Source organism: Gopherus evgoodei, chromosome 1 (assembly GCF_007399415.2).
Source record: "Gopherus evgoodei ecotype Sinaloan lineage chromosome 1, rGopEvg1_v1.p, whole genome shotgun sequence".
NCBI lineage: Eukaryota > Metazoa > Chordata > Testudines > Testudinidae > Gopherus > Gopherus evgoodei.
Window position 1 is genome coordinate 366,976,998 of NC_044322.1, and position 16,839 is coordinate 366,993,836.

Here is a 16,839-nt window from a genome sequence, read left to right on the forward strand (position 1 = left end):
GCGGGCGGGGCGGGGCTCTGTCCGGAGGCGGGGCTAAGCGGGCGGGGCGGGGCTCTGTCCGGAGGCGGGGCTAAGAGGGCGGGGCTCTGTCCGGAGGGCGGGGCTCTGTCCGGAGGCGGGGCTAAGCGGGCGGGGCGGGGCTCTGTCCGGAGGGCGGGGCTCTGTCCGGAGGCGGGGCTAGGCGGGCGGGGCGGGGCTCTGTCCGGAGGCGGGGCTAAGCGGGCGGGGCGGGGCTCTGTCCGGAGGGCGGGGCTCTGTCCGGAGGCGGGGCTAGGCGGGCGGGGCGGGGCTCTGTCCGGAGGCGGGGCTAAGCGGGCGGGGCGGGGCTCTGTCCGGAGGCGGGGCTAAGGCGGGTGGGGGCGGGGCTCTGTCCTGAGGGCGGGGCTAAGCGGGCGGGGCGGGGCTCTGTCCGGAGGCGGGGCTAGGCGGGCGGGGCGGGGCTCTGTCCGGAGGGCGGGGCGGGACTCTGTCCGGAGGCGGGGCTAGGCGGGCGGGGCGGGGCTCTGTCCGGAGGGCGGGGCGGGGCTCTGTCCGGAGGCGGGGCTAAGCGGCCGGGGGCGGGGCTAAGGCTGCCAGGAGCGGGTGCTGCGGCTGGTTCCGGCCGGGCCTGCCCCCAGCGGCGGTATCGGCAGCCTCGGGGCTCGCAGCGCGGCCTCCCCCTCCCGCCGCCATGGGCCTCACGGTCTCCGCCATCTTCTCTCGGATCTTCGGCAAGAAGCAGATGCGGATTCTCATGGGTGAGGCCAGGCCGGGGGGGGCGATGCTGGGGCCCCCGAGTCCCCTCCCCGCCGGGTGGCGGGCGGCTCTGCCGAGCCCCCGGGGGAGGGGTCGGGCTGCAGGGCCCCGGAGCGTGGGGGGATGGGTAGGAGCTCCCGGGGGGTTAGAGGGGTGGGTAGGGCCCCCCCCCGGTGCCGGGCTGCAGGGCCCTAGGGGTGGGGGTGGGTAGGGTCCCCCTGGGGGGGGTTAGAGGGGTCGGGCTGCAGGGCCCTAGGGGTGGGGGTAGGTAGGGTCCCCCCGGGGGGTTAGAGGGGTTGGGCTGCATGGCCCTGGGGGTGGGTAGGGTCCCCCCGGGGGGTTAGAGGGGTTGGGCTGCAGGGCCCTAGGGGTGGGGGTGGGTAGGGTCCCCCCGGGGGGTTAGAGGGGTCTGGCTGTAAGGCCCTAGGGGTGGGGGTGGGTAGGGTCCCCCCGGGGGGTTAGAGGGGTTGGGCTGCATGGCCCTGGGGGTGGGGGTGGGTAGGGTCCCCCCGGGGGGTTAGAGGGGTTGGGCTGCAGGGCCCTAGGGGTGGGGGTGGGTAGGGTCCCCCCGGGGGGTTAGAGGGGTCTGGCTGTAAGGCCCTAGGGGTGGGGGTGGGTAGGGTCCCCCCGGGGGGTTAGAGGGGTCGGGCTGCATGGTCCTAGGGGTGGGGGTGGGTAGGGTCCCCCCGGGGGGTTAGAGGGGTCGGGCTGCATGGCCCTAGGGGTGGGGGTGGGTAGGGCCCCCCCTGGTGCCGGGCTGCATGGTCCTAGGGGTGGGGGTGGGTAGGGTCCCCCCGGGGGGTTAGAGGGGTTGGGCTGCATGGCCCTAGGGGTGGGGGTGGGTAGGGCCCCCCCTGGTGCCGGGCTGCAGGGCCCTAGGGGTGGGGGTGGGTAGGGTCCCCCCTGGAGAAAGAGGGGTCTGGCTGTAGGGCCCCGGAGGGTGGGGAATGGGTAAAGTCTCTCCCCACCCCACAGCAGAGGTGTCGGGCTGCAGGGCCTTGGGGGGTGGGTAGGGTCCCCCCTGAAGGAGTGGGGTTGGGTTGGGCTGGGTTGCAGGGCTGGCAGGGGAAGTGGTGTTAACCCACCCCCATGGCCAATGCCTCTGGGGTAGCTGGGCCTGGTAACATCCCCTCCTGCCATGGGCAGTGTGGTTGGCAGCCTGGCTGCTGCTCCCGGAGCAGTGTAGGGGGAGCCTTGCTCTTGCCCTTGCCCAGCTGCCAGCGCTAGCTCTTATCCCAGAGAATCGGGGACAGCATCGGTCCCTGCTGGAGACTTGCCCTGCCTTGGTCCAGTGGCGCTGAGCGGCCTTGCCAGGCATGGGCATCTGCCCTCCCTGCATTGCTGGGGTGACTGTTATCACTGTCTCTTGCCCTCTTCCAGGAGGAGCACAGACTCATCCCCCCCTGACCGTGAGACCTATACGGCAGTGGGATCCTGTACCCTGCCCCCTTATGGAGCATTGATCTCTGCTGCAGGGTTTATAGAGAGAGTCCATCCAGCAAAGCAGCCCTCACGGAAGGGGAACCCCCCTCATGGGCTGAGTGATGGGGACCTCTGGTCATAGGATCCTTGCACATTCCTTGGCTAGAAGGGCCTCTACAGGTGGCAACAGGATTCAAAGTTGTAGCTTCTGGGTCTGCTCTGTGAGCCCTTGGTGACAAAAGGGCCAGACTCATGTCCTTGAGCCTATCCGGGCTGGCTGAGCCAACAGCCATGAGAGAAGGCTCTGGAGAGTATTCAGCTGTCTTCGGTGTGGGGCTTGGACCACGTAACTGTCAGTCCCCGAAACGAGGTGTTTACTCTGAAATGTGATTCTGATTGGGCCCTAGATCATATATTTATCCTGTGGCGGCTGGACACCTCCAGCTAACGGACTCTTCCGGTGTGGCTGGGCACGCCTATGTTGTCAAGACATGCTGGAATTCAGAGATGAGATATGAACCACTCTGTTGGGGTCAGCGGGACTGTGTTTCCCAGGCTCTGTCTAGTGCATTTTAAACGTTGTTGGAAGGGAAGTGTCACCAGTCAAAGGCTGTGCGTGTGAAAGTCTTCGGGTCAGCTCTTCTGGGTTTGAGTTGCTGAGGTACTTCTGGCTGGTCGCTGTGCAGTGCATAATGCAAACAGATGGCTGTGAACCCTGTCAGCAGAAAGCAAGGGGGTTTACAGAGACTATCAAAGCAGGGGCTTGACCTGAGCTGGGATCTCTCAGCTCAGTTGCAGTGCAAATAAGTAACAATAATGGAGGATTTTGGGGGGAGTTCCTGCAAGATATAGTGGTGCCTCAGCTCAGTGGCAGGGCCCTAACCAATTTTAATGAGCAGAAGGTCCTAGCTTTTTGACAGGCACGCTGACCGGAGTTCTCCAGTTGCATGCAAGGTGTGGCCTAGGCAGTGTCTGTGCAAGCTCCTTTCTACCTCCTCATGTCCTGTTTCTGACTTCGAGGGGTGTTCAGTCTCCATAAGCCAGTCGAGGGCCAGCAAGGCAGGGCCCCTTGTGCTGGTAGTTCTGCGAGGTGGACAACTGGGCTGAGACCCCAGCTCGCTACTTAGCGGAGTCCCAGAAGAGCCATTGGGTGGTAGTGGCTCTTGGCCAATACTGATATGGCCCAGATCAGAACAGCGCCTTGGGAGTGTGAGTCTCCTTAGCCTATTCCTGTCACTCTGGGCCACCCTGCTCCCTGGGTAATGCCCTTCTGAACCACCCTCCTTGGAAAGTTTGGGACTACAATGTCGGTCAAGTCAAGCAGAAGAGAAAAGGGAAGCAGAATTCTCTAGGCTTGAAGAACTCCCCATAGATTCCTGTTGTCTCTGTAGGATGCATCTGTTCTATTGACAAGCACCTTGTCTTTCCTGAGGGGGAAACTCTAAACTGTGTGGGCGTTCACATGTTCTGCCCTGCACCGGACTCTGCCTCTGAACTGGAAATGACACTTCTAGATAGGGCTCTAGAGACATCTGCTCTTCTGTGATGGGGATTACAGAGCTGGCCTACGCTAGCAATTCCTGCCCTGGTCATCATGTCAAGGACAGACTGAAGTGACTCCTCTACAGCTGATACCAGCGGCCTAGAACTGAGCAGAGTGGTGACGGAGGGAGTGGAACATTTAGGAATCTCTCCTGATTCTCCCCTCTTGGTGCTCAGAATTGATCTTCACAGAGAGCTTTGTGGAGGGGAAAGTTGCTGTTAGATCTCTGCCCCACAGCGTGTGGATTTGCTTGGTGTTCTCTGGGATAACTCAGGCTTGGAAAGCCACAGAATGCCACACGAGCGGTGGGTTTTGTTCTGGGCAGACCTCTCGCTTGCTTTTCCTGAATGAATGAGCTGTGGCTGTTTTGGGGGTAAGCTGCACACAAGGGGCCGTGGGTGGGTTTGTAGGCTGTAAATTTGGTAGCCCTTTGTAAAGCTGTCTTGCTAGGATGGCTCTGTCTGAGCCTCTGGGAGCATGTACTTGGCTCTTGGAGCTGTTAGAATTGTCTGCAGCATCTCCTAGAAAGAGGGGGTGCTGTATACTGGGGCAGTCAGACTCAGGAGGGAAACAGGTTATAGGGGCTTTAGGCAGGAGCCATGTGTTTATCTGCACCCCGGTGCTGGCAAGTGACACTGGTCTCTCCCCTCTCTCTCTCTCTCTCTCTCTCTCTCTCTCTCACCATTTCAGTCGGCTTGGACGCTGCTGGTAAAACCACCATCCTGTACAAGCTAAAGCTGGGTGAGATCGTCACCACCATCCCTACCATCGGTGAGTGTAAAAAGCCGCGCCCTGGCTCTGGCTTGCCTCCAAGGCTAGGAGAGAGGTAATGTGCTGTGGTTCGCAAGCTCTGTATAGTGACCCCCATCTCTCAAGCTGAGTCGACAGTGGGGTTGTGCTTCCCTGCAGGCCCCTTGCTGGTTAGCTGGGGTCATCTCTGAGCGGGGGCTGTATCGTGGCATTGGAATTAGAACGGTTTCTGAAGTCAGCAGGGATGTGTCAGGATGGCTCCTGTCGCATTGCTGAGCTGTGCTACTGGAAGGGCCTTTAAACTGCAGTGTGGCTTGTGTGCCTTGCTGGGCACTGGCTTGACTTGAGGAGGTGCCCACGTCTCGTGGGGCTAGACTTCCCAACAGGCCAACGAGTAAGACCCAAGCCCAAGTCCTTGCACAGTCCTGGCCTGAGGAGCTAACAGTCCAGTCTCCTGATAAAATGGAGCCATCCCGGTATCTCTAATGCTGAGGAGGTCGGTCCTGCACACTTGCTGGGCTGGGGCAGCAGTACAAGTTCAGACCACATGCAAGTGCAGTCATTGTCCGTATGTTCCTAACCGCCCATGCTCTGGTGTCTCAGCCCTGCTTGCTTCGGACACAGCATACGAGGAGCTAGTCTGACGGGTAGTGTGACTGCAGCAGAAGAAAGAGGCTTCCTGTTGGTTCGTCTCTGTGGTGTTTATCTTAAATGTTTTATGTGACGCTAGTGTTGAAAGTGATGGACTTGCCTGGGCAAGGCACAGCAGAGGCAGATGCTGTGCAAACGCCCCCACACAACGCTGTCAGTAGACCTCATTTCTCTGCTGTTATTGTCCTGGGCTCCTTGCCAAGTTCTACTGATTCTCCACTGCCCGCAGCCCCCTACTGTCCCAGCCCTGGGCTTCCCATTCACAGCTCTTCTGATGCCCCCCAGTCCCCAGCTGCCACCCCTCCGGTATTCCGTTCCCTGTCACCCCACCCCCATGTTTCTGTCTCTGATGCTTGTAAGTCTGAGAGCTGCCAGGTCTGCAGTGGCTGTAGAGGTGCCCGTGGTGGCATGTGCACAGGTTCACCTTAGAAGAGCAGATGACTGGGTTGCTGGGATGGATTATTGGGTCACATGGTCTAACTGTAAACATCATCTGACCTTAATTTGGTCTTCACAGTGAGTCCAGCAGAGCTTGTATTTCTCAGCTGTGCAGAGCTCTACTGACTGTGGTAAATGTCTTTCTCGGTGAATTTTTAGAATAGGGGTGCGTGTGGGTTGCTTATTTCTGATCATGAGAAATGTGGTCAGCAGACAGGGCTATAGATGGAAGTGAACGGCAGTTACCTTGGTGCAATTCTAGCCTGAGATGTAGCTGTGTAAATATGTCTCTATCTGATGGTTCTTGACATCTGCTCATCATGTGTATTCAGAGTTGTCTACCTGCTTGAGAAACAAAGTAGGTAGATGTGACTTGTGCACCACTGGACAGAACCACTTAGTGAGTTCTAGGCTTGCTAAGTCAGAGTTTGTCACGCAGAATCGTCTGCAAGCAGTAAAGGAACTCCAGCCTGGGTGAGTTTACTGGTAGTGGCTGGGAAGCAGCTTGCTGAGGGATCATCCATTACCCCTCCCCCAGATGTGCTGGTGGGAGGAGAAGGATGCTGCACCCCACCTTCATCTTACTTAACACACCCCTGTGACGCTTGTCACCCCATGAATCCTCCCTCCCCCGACTCAAAAATCCCCTGAGGTCTTGTGGCGTCTCTGCCGGCAGTGGCTGGTGTTTCCTGTAGTGCGCGGCTGTGGTCTGCAGGGTTTCAGGCTGCCATGGTGATTAACCATCTTCAGCAGAGACTCGCTTGCGTCTTCAACCCTGTCTCCTCTCACTCCTCCTGTCGCCCTCGCAGGATTCAATGTTGAGACAGTGGAATACAAGAACATCTGCTTCACCGTCTGGGATGTCGGTGGCCAGGACAAAATCCGACCCCTGTGGAGACACTACTTCCAGAACACACAGGTGGGAGGAGCTGCAGAGGCACCGAGAGAGAGCCCTCTGGACATGATTATTGTACAGGGATCCACTGAGGCCTCCCCTCACCTGTCTGCCTCAGGATAGGAATAGGAGATAGTAACTGCTTCCATGGCAAAGAACTGGGGATGAGATGTGGACCTAGTCCCATGGATGCTGCTCCTGCCCTGCTCATAGGAGCTAGATCACTTTGGCCTTCCCAGCATTTCTGGATGACCCTCTGACCCCTCTCCCTTCTTGCGGGGGAAGGGCAGTACCAGTGTCACATTGGTAAAGAGGCTAGGGCTTGATTGGGCATTGGTAGTGGCAGGTTGTTCTCTTCCTGAGATGATTTAACCAGGGAGTATGGCTGGAAGGCAGCTCCTGGCTCCCCACATGCAGCAGCCTGTGTTGGGCTTTTGGGAGTTGTCCACACCTTCGCTGCACCAAGCTGGTGCAGTGACCCTGCCTCTGAGTCTGCCTCTTTCAGAATGAGGCAGGGAAGGCGCCTCTGCTCTGAGCCATGAGTAATTTCCTTTGTTCAGCGCAGCGAGGTGCTGAATGTTGGGTGGTCTGAAAACTACCCCAGGGTATTTCCCACCCCTGGTCTCTGTGCGGCAGAAGTGGCAAGAAGAGATGTGGGGTTTTCCATTGAATGAAGATGCATGCAAGCCCTTGTTGCTGATCTATAGAATAGCTTTGGAGAAGATAACATGGTTGGGGGTATGGTGGGAAGCGGTTGCAACATTGGCAGTGATCTCAGTTGCCATTCCAAAGTGTTGGAAAGAGGCTTGTTCCTCTGGATTTGTGTAGTGTGCCCCTCACTGTGGCATTGGTGCCTGCACTGTGTGAACTGTCTCATGTCTGTCTGCTTTCTTCTACAGGGCCTCATATTTGTTGTGGACAGCAATGACCGAGAGAGAGTGCAGGAGTCTGCAGATGAGCTGCAGAAGATGGTGAGTGCTGGGGGTGGTTTGGAGAGAGACTGCATGTTATCTCTGTAGGGTGACTTGGGCTTGGGGTGACTGGTGGGAAGGTGGAGAATAGTTAGGTGGGATCTTTCTGGTGTGAAAGCCTAGGAGCTCACAGGCTAGTAGGACATGGATCTAGGGTGGCCGAGGCTCTGCTAGAGCCTGGTGTAGAAGTCCTATCTCAAGGTCAGTTGGCGTGTGTGGAGCAGGGGCTCAAAACCAGTGGAGCCTGCTTCCCAAATGTGCTTATCCCTAAGACTAGGCGTCTAGATGCTATTGCAATGGACACGCATGCATGCAAAGGTCACTTATACAGTCCTCAAAATTCCTTGTGTTTGGAGTAAATGTAACACTACTGCTTCTTCCATAGTCATGCCTGCTGTCTACTGACTCACTGGGGGAGTGGGTAGGGGGTGTGACTGACGTTCTGACTCTTTGGGTGCTGAGACATGAAGTCAATAGGAACTTAGTATTCAGCGTCTCTTACTGTGTTGACCTACAGGGTAAAATGCGCTAACAGCTAGTTCCAGAAATCAAAATTGCATACACATGCCATCCCTTTAGACTAAACCAGTGTCTGCCAGAAATGTTCCATAAAACCGTAGGTGGGACACATTAAACTCACTTATTAAAACAAACCAAAATTAACCAGAGCCAAGTATAGAAAGTGTCTGCGTTAGCCCCAGTCTAGCTTTTTCTCTGGATGCAGAGAAGGCCTTTGAGTGGGTTGAATGGACATATTTAGTGGCAACCGTGAAATGCATGGATACAGGATGGCTCCTAGAAATGCTGTCTCTCACCAGTGGCTGTCAAAACCAGCCTGCAAGTAAGTGGAGGCCTGGGACTGTTTCCTCAGCGTATGTTGAACAACAGTGTTACAGGGAAGCTGCTTCATGTAGATCCAATAGACACATTTACCACGTGGCCATTCTACCAATGTGCTAAAAAGGACAGCTCATCTACCCCTAAACTGTACAACCATTACCACTTTCTCATTTGTGGAGGGCTTGATAATTAGTGTCCCATTCCAGCTATAAAATATCAGTCCTTTCCTGCATTTTCAGGGGGATACAATTCATTTTTCTGATAGAAAGTATGTATTTCAGCCAGTAATCTCTGTTCTGGGCCAGTGGGTCCTATGCCCGCTGTTCTGGGGCAGCAGGTCCTATGCCCCCGTGACCCCCTATCAAAATACAAAAAGCGGCTAGATGACCTGCTTCTTCAAATACCACTCCTCTACAGCAGTATCCCATTCCTACTTTTGCTGCCGGTCCCACTCCCTCATCTACTGTTGTAGACAAGTCTGGATTATAAGTCCCACAAGACAGAGATCAATTCCGTACAGTGCCATGATGAAATACACATGCGGCGCTCACTTTGAAAATCTGATCACAAGTGTCACAAGCACTTGGCTGCTGGTGTGCACCAAAATGCTGAGCTTTCCTGGAAGTCTCGCCCATTGATAATAACCAAAAACTGGTTTCAGTAGAGCATGAAGGCTGAGAATTCAGGTGTTCGGTCAGGCAACTCCAAAATTAAAGATTTCTACTGAGAAGTCAATGGGGCTCCAATGGTGCCCTGGTGTGTATCCCATGGATAGACTCCCAGAGCGTTCCTGGTAACAAGGCTGTCAGGAATGGACAGTACATCCTAGGTAACATCGCAGGAGAAACCTTGACTCTTGAGTGCTTGGTCTCTGTTAATGCTAATTTTTGGATGTGATTTTCTCCGAGCACTGCTCCCTTTCTGTGAAGCTGCAGCCTTAGCTGTGTGCCTACTGCCCTGAGCCAGTCTTGGGAGAACTCGAGTTTCAAGCACCCCTCACCCTAAAACCACTGACCCCCTATTCTTCCATCCTCAGTGAGGATGAGAAAATAAACTGCGCCTGAAAAGCTGCCCAGTATTTGCTGTTGTGAACTGGGTGCTGGTGGCTCCTCCGGCCTGCACAGGGCAGCAGGAGATCACGCCCACAACTCAAGCAGCTGAACCAGCTTTTCTTCAACTGTGAGAAAAAGAAATTTCCTTTGGGCCGAGCCTGATTGTAGGCAAATCCCAGGCCCAAAGCCGGAGGAGTTTCAGCTTCTTGGCAGAGGCAGGATGAGAGTGGGAGCTCCACCAGAACCTTCAGGCTCTTTGGCCGGCAAACACGGCAGTGAACTCCCCCTGTCCCACCTCAGCAGAGGTGCTCTGGAGCAGGGCTTTGGTGCTCAGCTCATGCTGACCCTGTCCTTGCTGCATGTCTCTGTTAATCCGGCAGGTGGCAGCAGCACTACATGCACTCAAGCATTACGACAAGGGGCTGGGGAAAAGTGGGTGCCTGGAGGAGAGGAGTCTCGCCTCAGTTCCAGCCCTGATGAACTCACAGGCTGAGACCTGCAGCAAAGGAAAGGGGGAAGGAAGGTGTAGGGGTGCCTGAGCGCAGCGTTGTGCCATATGTAGCTGCCTGGTTCTGACTTGCCTGACTGTGGTCTCCAAAAAGGAGTATGTGCAGCTAGAGCACCGCCTGGCTACCCGAGGGAGAAAAGGGAGTTGTTCTGGGTGTAGCGTATAGCATGGAAATAGGTCTGAGGACACGCCGGCTGAGGGAGTGGGCTGCTGTTAGTACCTTAACTTAAAGAAAATCCATTCAGTTAGAAAAATCCTTCTCTCCTGAATCCGAGAGAACCTTGCACTGGCACAGAGCAAAACCCCGACCCTGTGTCTGTCTTGTGGAGCAGGGCTGCACGAGACTAGCCACAGTGGGGGCTGCCCATGGTGCAGAATACAGGAATATTTGCCTTATGGCTACGTGGCATGTGTTTGCACCCAGTGGCCCTGGGAGCCAGAGGGGTTCAGACTGTCAGAGGGAGAAGGGAGAGCCTGGGTGTGAGCCGAGGAGGCTGGAGGGGGGAAGAAGGAACACGCTCGAGAGGCGCTGGAGAAAGAGGGGTTCCGTTTTTGCCATAGCTGCCCTGGGGGGTAGTGAGTGTGACGTGAGGATGAGACGCTGGATAAGCTGGGAGGGATGGAGAGGTAGCGACTGAAATGCAGGGAAGCTGAGGAAGAACAGACCCTGAGGGATGTGGGGGACCCAGCAGAGGGCTCAGGAGGAGGTGGCCGAAGAAGCTTTAAGTTGAAGCATTCAGCCCCTCACGGTAGAGCTGTAACACACAAATGGTCTGTCCTGTGACCAGAACTTGACTGTATGTGAGGTCAGGGCCCCACTGCGCTGTGTGCTGCACAGACACCCTGCCCACGGAGCTCACAGGGCCAATGCACAAGACAGGTGACAATGGGGGGAGGGAGGCAGGGTTTACCCCCATTTTAGCAGCTGGGGAGCCGAAGCACTGAGAGAAGCGTCTTGCCCACGGTCACCCATGGCATCTATGGGAGAGGTGGGAATTGAACCAGATTTCCTGAGTCCCGGTTCAGTGCCCTGTCACTGAGCTGTCCTCTCGTCACTCTGGATTGGTCCCTAGGAGACTGCGGTAGGCTAGAGCGGGCTGAGTGAGCCAGCTGGTTTCACAGCCTCCCTGCTCGGCCCTGGCTAAGCTGCTTTTCCTGCTCTGTTCCAGCTGCAGGAGGATGAGCTGCGGGATGCAGTCTTGCTGGTGTTTGCGAACAAGCAGGACATGCCCAATGCAATGGCAGTGAGCGAGCTGACCGACAAGCTGGGCCTGCAGACACTCCGCAGCAGAACTGTAAGTGTACCCAGAGTCCCGCGGTTGCCAGGAGAGGCTGTCCTGAGATTGCGGGAGGGATTGTAGCCTAACTGCTCCATTCTGACTGCCTCTCCCCCCATCTCAGCAGCTCTCCTTGGCTCAGTCTCATGGGCTGTGACGCTGAAGCAGAGCTGTGAGCTGGGGGCCTGCAGTGGGTCACACGGGCTGCTGCAGGATTGAGAGGTGACTTGGCAGAGTGGTGTGCATGGAGCTTGCACTCTGCCTGGCCCTAGCTGGCGCAGTCCATCTAATTTAATAATTGGAGATATACCAATCTCCTAGAACTGGAAGGGATCCTGAAAGGTCATCGAGTCCAGCCCCCTGCCTTCACTAGCAGGACCAAATACTGATTTTTTTTTTTACCCCAATCCCTAAATGGCCCCCTCAAGAACTGACCTCGCAACCTTGGGTTTAGCAGGCCAATGCTCTAACCACTGAGCTATACCTCCCCCCGTCTTTCTCTGATCAGCACCAAACTCTGTCTTGCTTCCCTTTCCGACCCCCCCCCCCAGTGGGTTCTCCAGCAATTGTCTCCTATAGGGCTGAAGAGAACTGGAGACCTTGCTTGCTGATGATACATGGCATGTTACAAACTGGCCTATCAATCCTCATTTCCCAGATGCAGTAGGGTGAGATCATGATCCCCATTTTACAGAGGGCAAAACTGAGGCACTCAGGTCACACTGCAAGCTGAAGTGGGATTAGGGTTTGGTGGTGCTTGGCTCCCGGCCCACTAAATGCTACCTCTCAGCATTAGCTGATCTGTCTTGCCTGCTGCCTGACTTCCTTCCCTTCCCTTGTTTTTCAGTGGTATGTGCAGGCAACGTGTGCAACCCAGGGCACTGGTCTCTATGACGGACTGGACTGGTTATCGCACGAGCTCTCCAAGCGCTAGGTGGGTGGCCAGCCGGCCCACAGACCAGACGAGTGTCGTGCCCACCTGGGATCTCCGTGACGGGTTTAGTTTAGTTTTTGGGTTGTTTTTTCCTCCCCACTGTGACCTCGTCTTAAATGATCCGTGTGTTTATCTGGTAGAACTTGAAGCTTGAGGACTCTTCAGGCAGCTCCACTAGCTATGCTCCTGCCTTCCACTGCCCAGATGGCACTTTCCTGCTAACCATCCGACCCAACTGCATGTGTTCTTGTTAAGTGGAGCCTGTGCCATGTCCCAACAGGGCCTGCTGGAAGGGAGGGAAGTGGGGGCGGGCATGTCTAAGCACTGAGCAGGTGGCGGTGTTCCAGTTAGCTCCATTGGCAGCTTGTGAGGAAAACCGTAGGTAACTGCTGCGGCCGTCACAGCACTGCAGAACAGAACCGTTTCTCCTTTTTATCCTTCCATGAACTTTATAATTGTCTCTCTTGGGGAGGGTGGGGGGCAGGGCGGGGCTGGGCTGGGACTCTGACTGTGTAATGTGCTATTGTATATCGAGTAATAAAACTCCACCAGTTTGTATCCTGTGCCCTACCTCTTTCTCGCCAGCAGATGGTCCCGGCTTTTGTGTATGCGGGTTGGGGTAACTAAGGAGGTTAACATGGGGAGCTACAGGGCCACCCTGTGGTGTGGGAAGCCAGAGGATGAAATGTAGAGAGACTCCTGCCCAAAAGCCCCTCTCAGACCCTGGAGTGGAAAGGTAGAGTCCCCAGCATGCTGTGTGCCTGGCACCGGTTTGAAAAGGAGGGGGCTGGGTGCACTCTGAATGCAGGTGCCAGAAGGATTCTGGCCTGTGGGTGCTCGGCCAAGCACTGTTTATTGCTGACTGTAGCTCCCAGTGTCTCAAGTCATCACCTGAGTGACCTGCCCAGGTGTGGCACCAACAACCTACAGGATGAGACTGGGTGTCCGCAGCCAGCTGTGCCAGATGTGGAAATGACTGGTGGGATCCAGCTACGTGTCAGAGTGGGAGTTTAATGCAGCGACCGGTTGGCATATGCTTGGCCGATGGGCTCAGCAGAGCTCTGCGAGACCGTCCCCTTCTCTCCAAGTAGTGATGTACTGCCCGGGCCAGTGCTGGGGGAAAGCAGTGCACGTGTTGCTTCCCCCCTGCCCCTCCCCTAGCCGCAGCTAGTGAAGCGCTCCCTGAAAACTGGGCAACTTCTATTTGGTAGCTTAAAACTAGAAGCGGGAGGAGCGGTGCTAATTCCAGGCACCAGGGCTTGAAAACTCTGTGTCCTGTCCCCGTGACTCCTGGGGAGGCTGGTGATCAGTCTGCTTCATCCCAACACCTGCCCTCCCGCCTCTACCCAGAATAACCGCCGCCTCCCCAGGTCACGGAGTTATGTGGGCAAGGCCCCTTACTAGGGCCAGTGGTGTTACCTGGCCCCTTGGCTTCCTGCATGTCAGTTTCAGAGTGGTGGGGGCCTGGCTCCTGGGGAAGGAAAGCGGAGTGAGGGATGTGTCTGCTGCCTTCCCCAGGCCACCGGAGAGCTCTGCTGGGGTTTCCTGGGGAGCATGGGCTTGTGATGTGACTGTCCAGTGTAATGTCGTGACTAATGGAGACAACCTGCCTGTTGTCAACAGAGCTGTGATGAGAGCGAGCACACCCTTGCCCACAGCTGGACAAGGCTTCATCAGGCAGATGGGAGTGGGAGCCTGAAGGCTCGGCATTTGCCTGCCTGGTTCCTGTACATACAGACAGCTACATTTGAGGGTGGTCAAACTAGTGTAACAGTATGAAGCTGGGCCAGAGAACACTGAGTATCCCTGTGATATTCTTGCCTTAGACAAAGCGGTACCGAGAGTTCCCCCCGTAGAGCGATGGCTAGAGTGAGGGGAGAGTTTGTGTGGTTTTTTTTTTTTTTTGTATTGCTGCCTAATTGAGAAGGGATCTGCAGAAGCTTCCCCCATGTGCAGGTTTTTCCATAATAGTCCTCTAGGACTAGGTGATTTCTTGGTCCTTCTGGTGCTGGCTGCAGTCAGGGCCAGGATAAGAGTATTGAATTAGCCGGGCCATGCCCTGGTAGGAAAATCCCTACCCACCACCAAGGCAATTTTGTGCATCCACAGGGCTCTGATAGCTGTGGGGGACTCATGTGGGATGACCAGTTCATAGGTGGTGCATGGACAGCGCCTAGCACGAGATCTCAGGTGGAGCCTGTGGACATTACTGTAATGCATGTCAGAAACAGTACTAAAGTTTTTAAAAGATCTTGCTGTCGCGGCCCTTCGGAGCAGGCATTTTATCTGCCAGGTAGTGATGAGGTTTACAGCGGCTTTAGACATGCTCTGTCCAGCCCCAGGAGCGCCTGGCCCCGCTATCAAGGAAGAGGAGAAACGTGTTGTTATCTGCCAGCATTTCACCCTTGTTGCAATAACTCTGTCACTTGTGGGACTGGATGCCCAGGTGGTGGGGAGACCCAGAGGGCCTGAGGCTGGCCTAGTGGGGGATGTTGCCTGGAGGAGTGTGGGTGCTCAGGGGGGTTGCACCGCTAGTTTTCTCCAGGGGAAAGTGGGATTTGGAAGGGAGTTGGACCATCACCCATGAAGGGTGTATGTTGGACCTGACCCAGTGCTCACTGAAGTCAATGGAAAGTTCCCCCCACTGACTCCAGCAGACAGGAGGTCCAGCCCATTATTAGGCAGGACTTGCAGTCTCTCACCAGCTGCCGTGATGTAAGCTGTGTGTCACAAAGGCCAGGCCTGCAGGGGCAGAACGTATGCAGGGATCCCTGCCCAGGTGGCCCCCTGGGGTGCAATGGCCCTCCCTGCTTCCTGACTGCCCTTGAGAGGGATCTGATGGCCTGTGAAGGTGACCTTAGGGCTGAACTGGGCCTGACGGAGTCATCCAGCCAGGGGTGCATGCAGGACTGATGTCCCACAGGACTAGGGAGTCACAAGCTGCTGCCCTGCTGTTGAGCCATGAAGGTTGGGCTGATTAACTGGGCTGGGAGTTACCTCACCAGCGAATGCTACGCAGATGGCGTCACTGTCCTGGGAAACTCACTGGGCAAGAAGCAGGTGAGTGACGCTAAAAATCCACCGTGATGCCAAAGATTTGCAACCTGCCCCTGGAGCAGAACCAGCCGCGCTCCCCGCAGGCTCGGAACCGCCCCCATCGGGGTGGCCCATAATGTGACAGCGTAAGAAGTTGGGGTTCAGCCTCTATCCCTCACCCCCGCATGAATGTTGATTCCACAAGGAAGGGGGGTTTTCTGGGGGTGCATCTTCTCTCCTAGCAGAGCGCACTGGGGGAGCTTTGCTTCCTGCCTGAGCGCATTGCTGCTGAGATCACCGTTCCCGGCCCTGGCCAGGCAGAGACGCTCCCTTCCGCCTGCAAAGATGGGCATTCCTGTCCTGCAGGCCAGGATGGCCGAATTCCACACGGGTTAGGCACTGTGGGTCACTGCAGTGTGGTTATAATCCGGCCCAAGGCAGAGAGGTGCCCTCAAAGGGCAGGGGCAGGGACCTTGCTGTAGTGTGCCCCCCTCCTCCCCCAGTGCTAAGTGCTCCCAGCCCCTGAATGTTATTGGCTCCCAAGGTGATGACAAACCTCTCACAGGATAAGTAGAGAGACGCCATCCTTTCCTGGCAGGTTTGCAGACGAATTCCAGAGGTGACCTGTGGAGGGAGCATTGGGGTGAAAGGGGGAGCAGACGGAGGTAACATCAGGGGACCAGCAGGGTTACAGGGCGGAGGGCTGCTGCACTGCATGATGGAGTGAAGGAAAGGAATCTGCCAGCTAATTTCTTGTAGGCTTCTTGGAAGGCTTGGGGCTCATGGAGGGGTGATGGCTTTGCAGGCCAGCTCAGGGAGGGGGTCCCACATGTAAGGGTGGGTGATACGGACAGAAATGCAGCTGCGGTTGCAGGAGATGTGAAGATGCGGGGTAGCAAGGCTGGCATCCTGGGCAGAGCAGCAGGGCTGTGATGGGCTGGAAGGGGAGGATAAGCAGCTTGAACTGGATGTAGTGGCGAAGGGAGAACCGGTGGGGGTGGGGGTGGAGGGCAGGGATATGGGCAGATTGATAGACACAGGTTTTAACCCAGGCAGCTGTGATATGCATGGGCTGGAGAAGGGTCATGTGGGGGCCAGGGAGGCTGGAGAGGAGCGGACGAGACGTGACAGGCTCCTCATCCCATCTGCAGCCCCCCTTGCTTCCTTGAAGAGCCTCACTAGACAAAAGCCGAGATGCAAGTGCATTGCTGCAACATGCCCAGAAAAGGCCTCCAAGGGGCACTGACCCCAGGGCCTGGCCCTCCCCACACCCTGGGACTGCACATAGGCACAGCAGGGCCAGTCTGAACTGACTGATCCCAGCTCTGGGCAGATTTTGGCAGGAAGAGGCAGGGATCCTGTGGAAAAAATAGCACGTGATCATGCAGTTGCAGACGTATATAATCCAGCCACATGAGAAGCTGAACTGAAGTTGCCCAAGCTTTGACTTTCAAGTGCTTGATGTTCCAACCTTACTAATGGTCTGTTCACACAGGTGTTTTTGTAATTTCCTATGTTTTTTAAGAAACCAACTGGAATTCCATCATATGGTACCATACTGACACCTACATGGGTCATCAGCGGGGTTGGAACCTTTAAATCCTCTAAACAGACTCCTGCCACTTGAGTTAATGTAGTAACGGGTAGCAGGAGAAGGTTGTCATCCTCTGTGTGGCCCAGCATGAGACGGGACGAGACACACACTGTGCCAGTGAATTTCACAGCAGAGGGATGGTGAGACTCAGGGCTCGTGGGTTCCAAACCAGGCTCTGGAGGGGAGGGGAGGG

The 16,839-nt window shown here is 56.1% G+C and overlaps 1 protein-coding gene across 1 annotated transcript; it reads left to right on the forward strand.

The window, feature by feature from the left end:
* Positions 1–573: 573 nt before the first annotated feature.
* On the forward strand, positions 574–12,574 carry ARF5 (ADP ribosylation factor 5). Its single transcript, XM_030538574.1, has 7 exons — positions 574–737; positions 4,391–4,471; positions 6,349–6,458; positions 7,334–7,405; positions 10,975–11,100; positions 11,930–12,016; positions 12,157–12,574. Exons 1-6 carry the CDS (start codon positions 671–673, stop codon positions 12,014–12,016), a joined length of 543 nt encoding a protein of 180 aa, XP_030394434.1. The 5' UTR covers positions 574–670; the 3' UTR covers positions 12,157–12,574.
* The last annotated feature ends 4,265 nt before the right edge of the window (positions 12,575–16,839 follow it).

Excerpts from the sequence above, each read along its gene's own strand:
- ARF5 (XM_030538574.1), top strand. The coding sequence starts at position 671 with ATGGGCCTCACGGTCTCCGCCATCTTCTCTCGGATCTTCGGCAAGAAG. Across the intron at positions 7,406-10,974 it reads CAGATGAGCTGCAGAAGATG|CTGCAGGAGGATGAGCTGCG; the intron begins GTGAGTGCTGGG and ends GCTCTGTTCCAG. Across the intron at positions 11,101-11,929 it reads AGACACTCCGCAGCAGAACT|TGGTATGTGCAGGCAACGTG; the intron begins GTAAGTGTACCC and ends CTTGTTTTTCAG.